This window comes from Suricata suricatta, chromosome 8, assembly GCF_006229205.1.
Source record: "Suricata suricatta isolate VVHF042 chromosome 8, meerkat_22Aug2017_6uvM2_HiC, whole genome shotgun sequence".
Taxonomy (NCBI): domain Eukaryota; kingdom Metazoa; phylum Chordata; class Mammalia; order Carnivora; family Herpestidae; genus Suricata; species Suricata suricatta.
The window spans coordinates 17,071,864-17,085,107 of record NC_043707.1 but is presented as its reverse complement, the minus strand read 5'-3'; the positions used below and the strand labels follow the sequence as shown (position 1 = coordinate 17,085,107).

Genomic DNA, 13,244 nt, shown 5'->3' with positions numbered 1-13,244 from the left:
ATCCCTGAACCAAAGTGTGGGGGAAGGTGGGGAGGTGCATTAGTGAGTTCTCTCTGGAGCAGGCTCTTAGAATAAGGTTGCATAAGGTCTGGATGTCTTCTTCATGAATGGGCCAAATAAATACCACGTTTTGTGTACCCTCCACCTTATCTGTGCAAGTGTTCCCGAGGGAAACAAGGTACAGGAGGCTAACCCACGTGGGCAGTGTGGATGGTCAGTTGTATCCAGTATATATGTGGGATTGGGGGAAGATGGTGGGTCGGTTCTTTGTCTTTAGTGCCAGTAAGCCTGATCCCACCCGTTTTCCTTCTGCCACTGCCTCTCATAATTGTTGCTCCTCAGACATCAGTAAGGACAGGGACAAAGACCCAGGAGTAGCGTTAGAGTGCCTCTGAACGGGGAGAGGGGCCTGGGGCCCTGGTGGTGCTTTTGGTCATTACTGTTGTTGGTCACACACCAGGACTGGTGTGGAACCAGGAAAGCTCCAGGCCATGTGTGAGCAGTGCTCTCTGCCTTCTCAGTGCACCCTTCCCTTGGACATAGATGTTCAAGGGCTGTGGGGTTAGAACAAGCAGGGCCTGGTTCTGGGCTGCCTTTCTCTCTGGCTCCTCTTCTACTGATGCCTTCCAGTTGCAGAAGTGGGGGGAAGATGAGGCATGGCACGGACTTTGGAGAAAGAATCTTCTGGCACCTCGGGCAAGCTGCTTATACACTCTGGGGTTCAGTATAGCCATCGTTAGTGCCCTCAGGGACGACTGAGTGACTCCCATGTCCGTGGTGTTCTGCTGGGCATGGGGAGTAAAGTGAACAGGATCACCGAGGTCTGTTGCATCATAGAGTGTGTGGCGCGGGACAGCCTCAGTACCAGCAGTATTTGGGGCCAGATCGTTTTCTTACTGGGGCTGTTCCTGTTCACTGCAGGAACTTTATAGTATCCTGGCCTCTACCCACAGGACGCATCTCCAGATTTTGCCAGATGTCTCCTGGGGGATATAATCCTCCACCTTTGTGCCCCACTGAAAACCCTGTAGTCTGTGGGGATAGTCCTAATCCCTGTGTGGTGTCATTGCGAGCATTGGGTAAGGTGACGCTTGTGAAGTAAGGAGCTGTGTCCCTGTCCTCTTGTTGCTGCCTAGTAGTCCGGCCGTTTGACACAGAGGGAAGTGGTTTCACCTGCTCTTCTCGTTCATTCCTCAGCTTCTGACGAGGCTTCTGAAGAGCAATCACCCTGAGGATCTTCAGGCTGCCAACAGGCTGATCAAGAATTTGGTCAAGGAGGTGGGCATCTTTCCGCGGGATTCTACAGAACCAGCATTTGACACACACGTGCATGTGCTTGAGGGCCTGGGTGCCCAGTTGGCCGGGAAAAAGGATGGGCTCTGGGCCCAAAACCGGGGCATAGCCGCGGGCTCCCTGAAGAGCAGGATGGCGACTGGAAGCAGAAACCATGGAGTGTAACTTCCCAAGTATCTCCGTCCAGGGGCCCAAAGCATTTCATAGACCCCAGTTTCTGTCCCGGTGATAGAAAGTCTGCTTGGGAATCTGTTTTTCAAAGGGATTGAGGCTGGTGGTAAAAGCTGTAGGTTGGCCAGGCCTCGGATTGCATTGCCTTTCACAGGAATTCCAGGCCCCCAAGTTTTCCTCGCCCAGTGAGGGAACACTGCCCACTCACTGTGCGCGCCATGTGCCTGAGCTCGCCGGCACAGCGCCTCTTTCCCATCCCGCGTGCAGGCCTTACCCAGGGCTTCTGCTCCCTCACTTCCATCCTCTCTCTCCCAAAAGGAACAAGAGAAATCAGAGAAGGTGTCCAAGAGAGTCAGTGCTGTGGAGGAGGTCCGGAGTCACGTGAAGGTGCTGCAGGAAATGCTGAGCATGTACCGCAGGCCGGGCCAGGCCCCACCAGACCAGGAGGCCTTGCAGGTGAAAAGTAAATTCAAGTAGAACGGAGTGCCATCGACATACAGAAATTGCACATATTTAAATCATGTGTGACATGTGTTGACATGTGAATGTCCGTGAAGGCATCATCACAATCAGGATAGTAAACATGTCCCTAACCGTCACCACCCACCCCCGAATTTCCTCAGTCCCCTTGGTAACGCCTCTCCTCTTTGCCTCCCTGTCTTCCTATCCCCAAGCAGCCACTGGCTTGCTTTCTGTTCTGATTAATTTATGTTTCCTAGTGTTTTGTATGAATGGAACGATACAGTTTTTCTTTCTCTTTCTTTCTCTCTCCCTCCCTCCCAACTTCTCCCTCTTGGCATAATTGAGATCCATTCATGGCATGTGTATCAATAGCTTGCTTTTCATTGCTGAGTGGCATTACATTGTATGGATGTATTACAGTATGTATATCCATCTGTTAGTGACTCTGGGTTGTTTCCAGCTTTGGGTGACTATGAATTAAGCTCCTATAAATAGTTGTTTATAGTTGTGTGCAGTATTCTGCATGAACGTACATTTTCCTTTCTCTTGGGTACATGCCTGGGAGTGGGATTGCTGGGTCATATGCTAAGTATATAGTTAACTTTGGAAAATAGTTAGCCAGTTTCTTAAAAAGTGGTTGTACCATTTTATGTTCCTAACAGCATTGCTTGAGATTTCCAATTTCCCCACGTCCTACACATCTTGAGGTGTTTTTTTTTAATAACACCTTTATTGAGAATTTATGTATCTTAAAAGCAGCCATCAACACTAACTAGAAGATTTTAATCAGCCCTAAAAGAAATCTGGTGCCCTTAGCAGTCACTCTCCAACCCCATGACTCCCCCTCTTCCCGTTGGTCCTGACATCCACTAATCTGTTCTGTGTCTGTAGATTTGTCTATTGGGACATTTCGTGTAAATTGAATCCTACAGAATGTGGTCTTCTGAGCCTGGCCGATTTCACTGGATGTTTTGGAGCTTTATCCATCTTGTAAGATGTATCAAAACTGCATTGCTTTTTATGGCTGAATAACATTCCTTCATATGGCTAGCTCATGTTTTGTTTGTCTCTTCTTCAGCTGAGCATTTGGGTTTTCACTTTGGCTATGATGAATAATGCTATCAACATTTGTATACAAGTTTTTTTTTTTTATAAAACGTAAGCTTTTAATTGTCTTGAGCGTGTGTATCTAGGACTGGCATTGCCGGATCATATGGTGGTTGTGTTTAGCTTTCTGAGCAGCTACCAGACTGTTTGCTGAATCCTTGAACTGTTTCACAGTCCTACCAGCAATGTGTGAAGGCTCCAGGTTTCCACATCCTGTCAACACTTGTTATTGTCTTTTTTTTAATGTTTTTATTTATTATCGAGAGAGAAAGAGAGAGAACATGAGTATGGGAGGAGGAGAGGCGGGGAGACACAGAATCTGAAGCAGGCTCCAGGCTCTGAGCTGTCAGCGCAGAGCCCAAAGCAGGCTCGAACTCACAGACTGTGAGATCATGACCTGAGCCGAAGCCAGAAGCTTAACCAGCTGAGCCACCCAGGAGCCCCTTGTTATTGTCTGTTTTCTTGGTAAAAGCTATTCTTGCGTGTGTAAAGTGGTACCTCACTATGGTTTGGAAGTGTATTTCCCTGATGGTTTAGGTGGAGCTTCCTTTCCTGTGTCTGTTGGCCACCTATATGTCATCTGGTCTGGAGAAATGTCTGTTCATATCCTTTGCCCAATTTTTTTTTTTAACTGTTGTGTTTTGTTTTAAGGGATAGAGACAGAGTGTGAGCAGGGGAGAAGCAGAGAGAGGGAGACACAGAATCCAAAGCAGGTTCCAGGCTCTGAGCTGTCAGTACAGAGCCCGATGCGGGACTCAAACTGACAAACTGCGAGATCATGACCTGAGCTGAAGTCACGCACTTAACCAACGGAGCCCCACAGGCACCCCTGCCTGGTTTTGAATGGGATTGTCTCTATTTTTAGTTATAAGGATTCTTTGCATACTCTGAGTACCAGTCCTTTGTCACACAGTTTTCTCTCATTAGGTGGGTTGTCTTTTCACTGTCTTGACAGTGTGTTTTGAAGCAAAAGTTTTTAATTTTGAAGTTCGATTTATCTGTTTTTTTTGTTGTTGCTGGTGCTTTTGGTGTCCTTTCTGAGCCACTGCGGCCTGATGCAGACAGTTGGCAGTGGCACTGAAATGCTGTCTGAGGCCGCCACTCTTAGTCTGTCCTTGGAGCTCTGCTGTCTCCTGCCTTCTGCCAGTACATTTGTCTTCTGTCTTTGCATTCCAGCTTCTTATGCTTCCTTGCCCAGGAGTGGCCGTCTTCACGTGGCTCCTTCGTTTCCCTGTCCTTCCATTTCACAGGGTTCGCAGAAACAAGCTAGAATCTTCCCTAATTCCAAATTCCTGAGAGAAATCTCTTTGTCCAGCATGGCTCCTGTACCCACCTCAGGTCAGTCAGCCACAGCTAGGATTGGGTGGAATTGCAGAGAGGGTCCTGCTGGCCTTCTCTGGCCGGAGGGGACAGTTCTCAGAAGGGTTAGTGGACTCAGGCCAGGCAGGCACTCCAAAGCCAGTCCCCCGTGGTGAGTTTGCTCCAGAGTCCCTGTGGAAGGTTGGCGTGATGGGCTTCTAAATAGCACAGCTCCCCCCTCTCCCCACCCAGGGTGATAACCAGCTAGGAGACTGGAGAGACTTGGCAGGAAGCAAAACTGCATCTTTATAGTGGGTAAAGCCTACTTTGGAAAAAGTGGCACGGAAGTACTGACAAGTGGCTTCCTAATCCTGAACCCTAATCAGGCAGGTCTGTCTACCACCTGAGATCACGCCGGCACACTGCTCTTCTCCCCGCAGGGGGCTTCCTTCTCTAAAACATAAAGCCGGTAGGAGCAGAGCCCCATGTGGGCTTCTGTTTAGGCGGGTACCTCTTGAGAGCAAAGCAAGAGGAAGGGGCTCTTTTCGGCTTCGTCTCCCAGACTCCTCCCTCAGTTCTGCCCTTTGACCAGCGGGGACGGGGAGCACTACCGATGGGGAGGACTAGTGTGCTCATTGAGCTCCCATGCCAGGAGGGTATCCTCACACGTGCAGAGGCTACGTGTCCTCCTCAAGACATAGTATGTGCGGGTGCAGTTGTCCAGAGCACTCTCCCTGGGAGGAGGAGCATGAGCTTTCCCCGACGGTCCTGCTGGGGAATGAGGGTTTGCTCAAGGAGAGCCTGGAGTGGGGGTCCAGGGCCGGTGTCGGAGAGGGAAGTTGGATGGGGAGTTTGAGTGTTAGTTTTAAAGCAGGGTGGTCGCGGAGGCCTTCTGTGTGGGGTCATCCCATTGGTAAAGCTCTTCTGGGGGGCACAGGGAAAGGAGCTTGGGGAAGAGATAATGCCATACACACTCAGAACCAGGACTCTTTTCTGAGCTCTTCTTTCACCTTTTTAACTAGTTTACAAATTCAGGTAACTGTAGCCCAAACTGTTTCTGACACCGTAGTGGCCATGTCGCTTCAAACCTGCAGTCATGCATTTGGGACAGCCCAAGAATGCTGCAGCCCAGACTCTGCTGAATGCTTATGGGAGGCACCTAGGGCCTTGCTTTGGTCCTTGGAGAGTGTGGTGAAACCAAGCTCTGTTCTCTCAGGTTGTGTACGAACGGTGTGAAAAGTTGCGGCCCACCCTGTTCCGGCTGGCGAGTGACACCACGGATGACGACGAGGCACTTGGTAATGTGGCTCTGGTTCTCTGGGCACAGACAGTAGCCGGAGGCAGAACAGACCTGCTCCTTCCTGCGGGGCTGCGGTGGGGCCAGAAACAAGACAGAATGGGCTTTGGGTTTTGTGGTGGTTGGGCTTCGGAAGGGCATGTCCTGTGTTGGCTTCAAACTGATTTCCAGGACAGTCTAGGCTTGAGCAAGCAACCGTCGGCAGATCTGAAAGCATAGAGAGAGGTGGAAACATGCCGTGTAGGTTGGGCATGAGGGAGGTGCTGGAAGGAAGGCTGAAGTCCACAGAAGCCTGAGAAACAGCAGCATCTCGAAGGTTTCACCCACCAGGGTTGGTGGGCTGCGTGGCCAACCTAAATGAGGCAGGCTGGTGAGGGATGGAGAAGGTAACGTAGAGACAGTGGAGAGTTTCAGTACCTATGCAAAGGTGTTAAAACATCTTACACTTTTTATTGTGGAATATTTCAGAGCATAAAAGGGAAATAGTAGGATAAATCCTATGTGTTTTTCACCTATTATTAACAATTACCAGCTCATGGCCCATCTTTCTTCATCTTGTTCATGGGTATTGCTCTCTTCCTGCCCCAGCCCTATTCTTTTTGAAGCAAATTCCAAACGTTTTAAGGTAATCAAATATTCAGCATTCAGATTTCCCTTGGCACGTCTCTCTCTAACCATCTCTTGCTAACTGTCCCCTGCCTTTTTCGTTCTAAATTTTTTTGTTAATGTTTGTTTGGTTTGCGGGGGAGGGGCAGAGAGAGAGGGAGACACAGAATCTGAAAGAGGCTCCAGGCTCTGACCTGTCAGCACAGAACCTGACACGGGGCTTGAACCCATGAACCGTGAGATCATGACCTGAGCCGGAGTCGGACGCTCAACAGACTGAACCACCCAGGCACCGTGAACTATCCTTTGACCTACAGAATTTTTCTGGGCCTCAGTTTTCTGATGGCATTCTCCATGAATGAAACCAAGAGTCAGACGCTTAATTGTCAGGGCCACCCAGATGCTCCAAATTCCTAGTATTTTTAGTGAATTAGATGGGGGCTTGATTAGATGCAGTTTCAGTTGGAGGGGCAGGGGAGCATGAGCACTCCATGGGTGGTTTTCCAGAGGCCCGTGGTTTTTGGTTGTCTCTTGATGATGATTGTCTAAACCCATCATTTTCTCTGATTGCAGTGAACTCAGAGACCATCGAATTTAAATTTTTAAGCAACTTGCACATGCCAAATAAAATGTGCCAGGCGAATTTAACCCCATGTTGTCAGTTTGTAGCCCCTTGTCCACAGTTAAGAAAAATGGCAGGAAATAGTTGGTCACTCCTGAGAAGCAGTCTAGCACAGTGGCCCAAAGTGTCACACGTAGGCCCAGGCCACTGCCGGTTCTCTCTCTCTCAGGAGATGCTGTTTTGTAGGTAAACCAGACTGAAATGCTGATGAATTTTGAAATCCAGTGCGTATTTTATACTTACATCTCAACTTGTATCCCACATTTTCATCAGTAATACTTGATCTCTATTTAGATTCTTTGAAATTTACATGTGCATAGATTCATGTACCAGTTTGTTCCCTATACACTTAAAAGCTTTCCAGTAGCCAAGTACCAAAAAACCTCTTAATATTCACATTCACACTGACAAAACCATTTCCGTTTTTAATTTTAATTAAAATTAAAGTTTTAAGGTGCCTGAGTGACTCAGTTGGTTAAGCATCTGACTTTTTTTTTTTTAATGTTTATTTTTGGGAAACCACATGTGTGAATGGGGAAGGGGCAGAGAGAGGAAGACAGAGGCTCCAAAGCAGGCTCCATGCTGAGACAGCAAAGAGCCTGATGGGGAGTTCGAACTCATGAACTATGAGATCATGACCCAAACCAAAGTTGGACACTCAACTGGGTGAGCTAGGTATCCCAAGCATCTGTCTCTTGGTTTGGGGTGAGGTCATGATCTCACAAACCAGGAGATCAAGCCCCCTTTGAGCTCTGTGCCGACAGTGCAGAGCCTGTTTTTGATTCTCTCTCCTCCTCTCTGCAGTTCCCCTGCACATATACACACATGCCTGCTCTCCCAAAATAAATAAATAAACTTAAAAGTAGAGTTAAAGTGTAATTCATATACCACTCAGTCCTCATAACCAAAAAAAAAAGAAAATAAAGTTTTAATTCCTTAGTTGAAGGAACCATGTTTCAGATATTGGTAGTTAGGTGGACAGTACTGGGAAAGGAGGTGAAGAAATCTGTTTTTTCCTGCATCTTGAGAACTAGAAGTGTTGGGGTTCAGGGACTGAGCGCTTAGGTCTGCTAGGGGCCTGACACGGCCTGGGGGCAGGGGACGTGGCTATACCGAACCTGGTGGAGCCACGGGGTGGCTGCTTTGTGGAATGGCTTAGAAGGGACTGAGATGGTTGGGAACTAAGCCAGGGGGACTCTCCTCTTTTCTCCTCCAGCGGAGATTCTCCAGGCAAATGACCTCCTCACCCAAGGAGTTCTGCTGTACAAACAGGTGATGGAGGGCCGTGTCATCTTTGGGAACACAGTGACTGGCTCGGTGGGAGACCTACCTGTCTCCAGAGGTATGTGCAAGGAAGCCTCTCCTTGCTTTCTGCCTTGACGTCCTGCAGATCCTCAGAATATTCTGGGTTTATGGTATAGAAATGAGAGGCCTTGCCCTTTTTTCCCGTTCCTTTGAGAGTTGGTCTTACATAGCCAGCCCCTGCCACCTGTGTCATTACAAAGTGACTCGCAGGCTAGACCCTCACTTTGGCCATCCACAGAAGCAAATGGCTACACCGCGCCCAGGTCATGAATGCTTGCTTACAGGGGCTAGAGACCAAAATAATGATCTTCTTCCGTGGTCCCTAGTAGGCTAGGCTAGCTGCATCGGAATCCTCTGGAATACTGGCTGAAATGCAGATTCTTGGGTCCCCAGCTTGGACCTGCTGAATCAGGCCTGCTTAGAGCCTGGCCTGGGAGGGGAGAGGGGGTGTTTTTATCAAGCACTGCAGTGATGCTGATTTCCGTGGTCTGAGGGGCTGTTGCTGGCCAGGGTGAACGGACCATCAGCCGAGGACACTGACCGCTGCCAGTCAGAAGGCAATCTTCCAGCTGCCTCCTGTTCCACACCCTAGCTCAGGCTGTGCATAAAGCCATTCGGCGGGGGTGATGTGATGGCTTCTGATCGGGAGGAGGCCCGTGGGGAGCTGACAGGCATCATGTGGAGACTTTGCTCCCGTTCTGATGTATTTCCCTAACTGTTCGGTAGTCTCTCAGCATCCAGCGGGCTGCATGAAGAGCTGCCCTCTGATCGACTTGGAGGAGGACGGCGGATCTGAGCAGGCTGGCACCGTGGCACCATCTTTGCTTCACCAGGACCTGGCAGCCTTAGGTGAGGGTGGGCGTTTAGGGGGAGTGCTCCTGACTCCTGGGAGTGTGAGTCTGCTGGTCCTCCTTGGGGAGAATATGCCTGTTTTCAGAGGGAATTGGGTATACAGGGCTCCCCCCCCAACTTTCTGTCCGCGGTTCCAGTTCCCCGCGGTCTGGAAGCAGATGACCTCCCCCTGATACACAGTCGGGAGGTCAGTAGTAGCCTAGCGCTATACCACATGCCTGCCCGTTCACCTCACTTCATCTCATCACGTAGGGATTTTATCCTCTCCCATCACAAGAAGACGAAGGGTGAGTACAGTGTCATATATGTTGTGAGAGAGACCACATTCGTATAACTGTTACTACAGGATATTGTTATTTTATCTGAGTTATTTAAACTGAGTCGTAGGTACGTTTGTGTGGCGGGAAAAAGCATGGTCTCTGTAGGGATTGGTACTCTGCCTTTTCAGACATCCACCAGGGGTCTTAGAACATATATCTGAATGGATAAGGCAGGAACTAGTATCCTGGGACGTTCAGACAGGTCATCTTGGCATTTAGTCTCAGATTTGCCACGAATGAATGGATGATTTGGGGTAATCTGCTTTGCCTAGGCTTTTCTAAATGTTTACAAAAGGTTGAACATGACTTCAGTCTCCAGCTGCCGTCAGGTGGTTACTCACGGGCATCTTTCTGTTTCTTCCGTACAGGACTCAGCGATGCTCCAGCTGCCGACAAGGTAAGGGGTTGGAGGGGAAGTCCCTACACGTACCTTCACGAGGGCAGCACTGTCTGGGCATGGGGGAAGGGGCTACAGCATAGCCTGGGAGCAAGTGTGGACTTGGAGGTCCACAGCCTCGTCCTTAGCTGTACTGTCTGGCTTGGAGCCCCAAAGAGACACATTTTCCCCTCTGCTTATATCCTACTCTCGTTAGCACTGTCCAGGCTCCTGTTTACTCAAAGTCTGATCAGGAGTCGTATGTTCTCTTGCCCTTTCTTCCTCTTGCCCCAGGACATGTAGTATAAGCCTGTGTCATGGTCACCATGGTTCATGATCATTCATACTCTGGCCTTATTTTAGCCATTCCTGGTTTGACAGGTTGCCGGTCAGAATTGCTGTGAGGAAAAGAGGAATCCCCCTGCCAGCACCCTGCCAGGTGGTGGTGTTCAGAGCCCTTCTGCAGAAAGGAACTTGCTGGATCTCCTCTCCCCACAGCCATGTCCAGGGCCTCTGTGAGTCTTGTGGGCAAGGACAGTAGAAGAGTGGCTCCCGTGTGCGCTTCCTGTTCCTCCCACGGGGCCGGGTCAGAGGGCAGGGCTAGCGTGCCACAATACGGGACGACACCTAAGATGGCCAGGGACCTCTCTCCCTGGAAGGGCTTCTTCCTTTCTGCCAAATGTTCAACGTGGACTTTTGCCCTTGTCCTTGGACTCCCCATCCTAGTCAGAGGAAAAGATGTGCTTTGGTCAGGACCTCTGAAAAAGGGGTTGGTTTAAGGAGGAGCAGCAGTAGATGATGTTGATGATGGTTTTGGCGTTTATTGGCTCTCCGCCCTCCCCTTACCCCATTACAATGTAATTTGATACTGAGCAAAATTTGATCACTAGGCTAATAGATAATATAGAAAGTCTCAAAAATCACTCCCCAAAGACAATATCGAATGCTCCTTTTTTTGCTTTTCTCGCTATGCATGTAGTAATGCAGTATGTTGTTTATTTTTACCAAATGGGTCATAATTTACAAAGTGTACAAAGTGTGTTTTTTCATATCACACCTTTGATACATGTCCATGTCAATTTATATAAATTTGTCTCATTCTAATAGTTTTACAATAATTCACATGCATGTAATATACGCGTATTTAGTCATTTTCCTTTCGTGGGTATTTACATAGCTTTCAGTCTGGAGGCCCTTGGAGTGCAGATTCCTAGAAATAGAGGCGCTCTAGGGTGTGACTGCAAACACATGGACGTAGATCCTGTTGCTTTGCCTCCGGAAACGCTGGAGCGGCTTGCCTTCACGCAGATGGCCTGAGTGTGTCCGTGTCTACGGTGGAGGCACAGGGCTCTGGGGGAGACGGAGAGGTGCCGGGCTCATGCTTGTTTGCACCCATAGGGGGTTTCCTTCCTTTTACTCCTAGCCACTCAACAGGGGGCCGGTAATCTTCCTGATTTGGGGGGCCCACTTCTGTCTAGACTGGAGTTTTCAATTTGTATTGAAAATGTTTGCAATCTGCATTCCAAAGGGACCGAGTCACAAGGTATTAATGAAGGGGTCAGTGTTACTCTGGTTACTCTGGTGATCACGTACAAGAAAGTTAACCTGACGCAGTGGCTCATTGTCAGAGGCTGCCTGACGGGCCTGACGGCTGCAACCTTGATTATCTTAACAGCTCCAGTTTATTGGGTCCACTAAGTGCTTTTCGTACATTTTCTCATTTAATTCTGATAACAACCTATGAGGTAGATGCTAAGTTATTTCCATTTTATGGATGAAAAAACCGAGGCACAGATTAAATTACATGTCTAAAGTCCTATTCCTCCAAAACACACACAAACACACATGCACATGCATATTCCTTAGTTTTTCCCCTTCTTTACCTCATTCTTCAGATTCCTGGAATTGTCTACAATTTTTGTTAGTTTTGATACATTTTCTTTTTTTAATTTCTTTGCAGGAATTCTGTTCCACAGAAGAGTATCCCTAAGGAAGTGCCCCCCGGCACCAAGTCCTCCCCAGGCTGGTCCTGGGAAGCTGGCCCGTTGTCGTCTTCCCCGTCCTCTCAGAATACACCTCTGGCTCAAGTGTTTGTCCCTTTGGAGTCTGTTAAGCCCAGTAAGTACAATTTCACCTCCCTGCGCCTTGCTATTAGATGCCCAGCTTTATCTGCTCTGGATTGGTAGAAAGTGGCTCTGAAACTGGGGAGTGTGAGTGGCAGAGATTAGGCCTGGGGGCAGAGGGTAAGGAGGTGGCTTCATAGTCTCTTAACGTATTATTTTCCATTAAGGTTTCTCTCTCTTGGGGCTGACACTAAAGGTGAAGGCTACTGGCAGGCAGAATCCAACTCGGGGGCTTGAATCTATTTATAGACTTGATGCTCACTCATTGGGAATTCCAGAAGGGAATGTCAAGTGTGGCAGAAATAACTCCAAAGAGGTGGCATTAGTAGGAAAGGAAGGACTTGGCTGGTGGTCCTCTTCCATGAGGGGTCCTCATTAGCGCAGGAGAGCAGAGGTTACCTCCTTCCGAAGGAGAAGAAGAGCAGGCCCAGTAAGGAAGGTGACTGCATAGGGTGAGCACACCGGCATGTGAGCAGGCGACATCCAGGGTCTTCAGAAAGACAGCGCAGGCCCTTCCTTCCGGGCACACGGCTCTCCTGCGGCTCAGTGTGCTGAGGTCAGATTGCAAGGAGCCCTGGGTCCAGGCACAGGGATTTAAACAGTTGGTAAGCGGTAGGAGCCCTTTCCAACACTTAGTTTAACTCAAAAATAATACATGTTCAGTGTTAATGTCCTGATTCTGATTATTGTACTGTGGTTATGTAAAAAGTTAACATATGGGAAGTCTTTGTGTTATGTAACATTTTATAAATCTGAAATTATTACAAAAGAATGTCTAAAAAATTAAAAGTGAGAAAATACATATTCAGTGTAGACATTTTAGAAAAACTAGAGCACAAAATTAAAACTATACTGTTCACCCAGAGATAGAAGGTCTATTAAATTTTCTTGTTGAGCCATGTACATATATATTCTTAATAAATTGGCACCACAGTGTATATAGACTGTTCCAAAGTCTCTGTTATTATCATAAACCATAGTGTTTTTTTCATGCTCTTAATTGTTTTTCAAAACCTTTATTTATTTAGAGAGCACACACTAATGAGCAAGAGTTGGGGAGGGGAGCAGAGAGAGAGAGAGAGAGAGAGAGAGAGCATCTTTTTTTTTTTAATTTTTGTTTTTATGTTTTTTATTTATTTTTTTGAGAGACAGAGACACTGTAATCAGGGGAGGGGCAGAGAGAGAGGGAGACACAGAATCTGAAGCAGGCTCCAGGCTCTGAGCTGTCAGCACAGAGCCCGACACGGGGCTTCAACCCACGAAGCATGAGATCATGACCTGAGCCGAAGTCAGACGCTCAACCAACTGAGCCACCCAGGTGCCCCAAGAAAGCATCTTAGGCAGATGCCTTGCTCAGTGCAGAGCCTGACACAGGGCTCTATCTCATGACCATGAGATCATGACCTGAGCA

At 48.3% G+C, this 13,244-nt stretch overlaps 1 protein-coding gene across 9 annotated transcripts in view; it reads left to right on the top strand.

Annotated features, from left to right (window-relative positions):
- The window catches only part of GGA2 (golgi associated, gamma adaptin ear containing, ARF binding protein 2), a 32,845-nt gene that overhangs the window by 14,599 nt on the left and 5,002 nt on the right, over positions 1–13,244 (top strand). For 5 of the 9 annotated variants that reach the window (XM_029946236.1, XM_029946234.1, XM_029946238.1 and 2 more), the window contains 9 exons: positions 1,198–1,278; positions 1,783–1,920; positions 5,549–5,630; positions 8,074–8,199; positions 8,886–9,011; positions 9,152–9,301; positions 9,703–9,731; positions 10,092–10,225; positions 11,671–11,828. In XM_029946236.1, coding sequence (XP_029802096.1) covers positions 1,198–1,278; positions 1,783–1,920; positions 5,549–5,630; positions 8,074–8,199; positions 8,886–9,011; positions 9,152–9,301; positions 9,703–9,731; positions 10,092–10,225; positions 11,671–11,828 — 1,024 coding nt within the window. The remainder of the gene's footprint in view (positions 1–1,197; positions 1,279–1,782; positions 1,921–5,548; positions 5,631–8,073; positions 8,200–8,885; positions 9,012–9,151; positions 9,302–9,702; positions 9,732–10,091; positions 10,226–11,670; positions 11,829–13,244) is intronic. The other 4 variants (XM_029946235.1, XM_029946241.1, XM_029946240.1 and 1 more) reach the window with 4 other exon arrangements.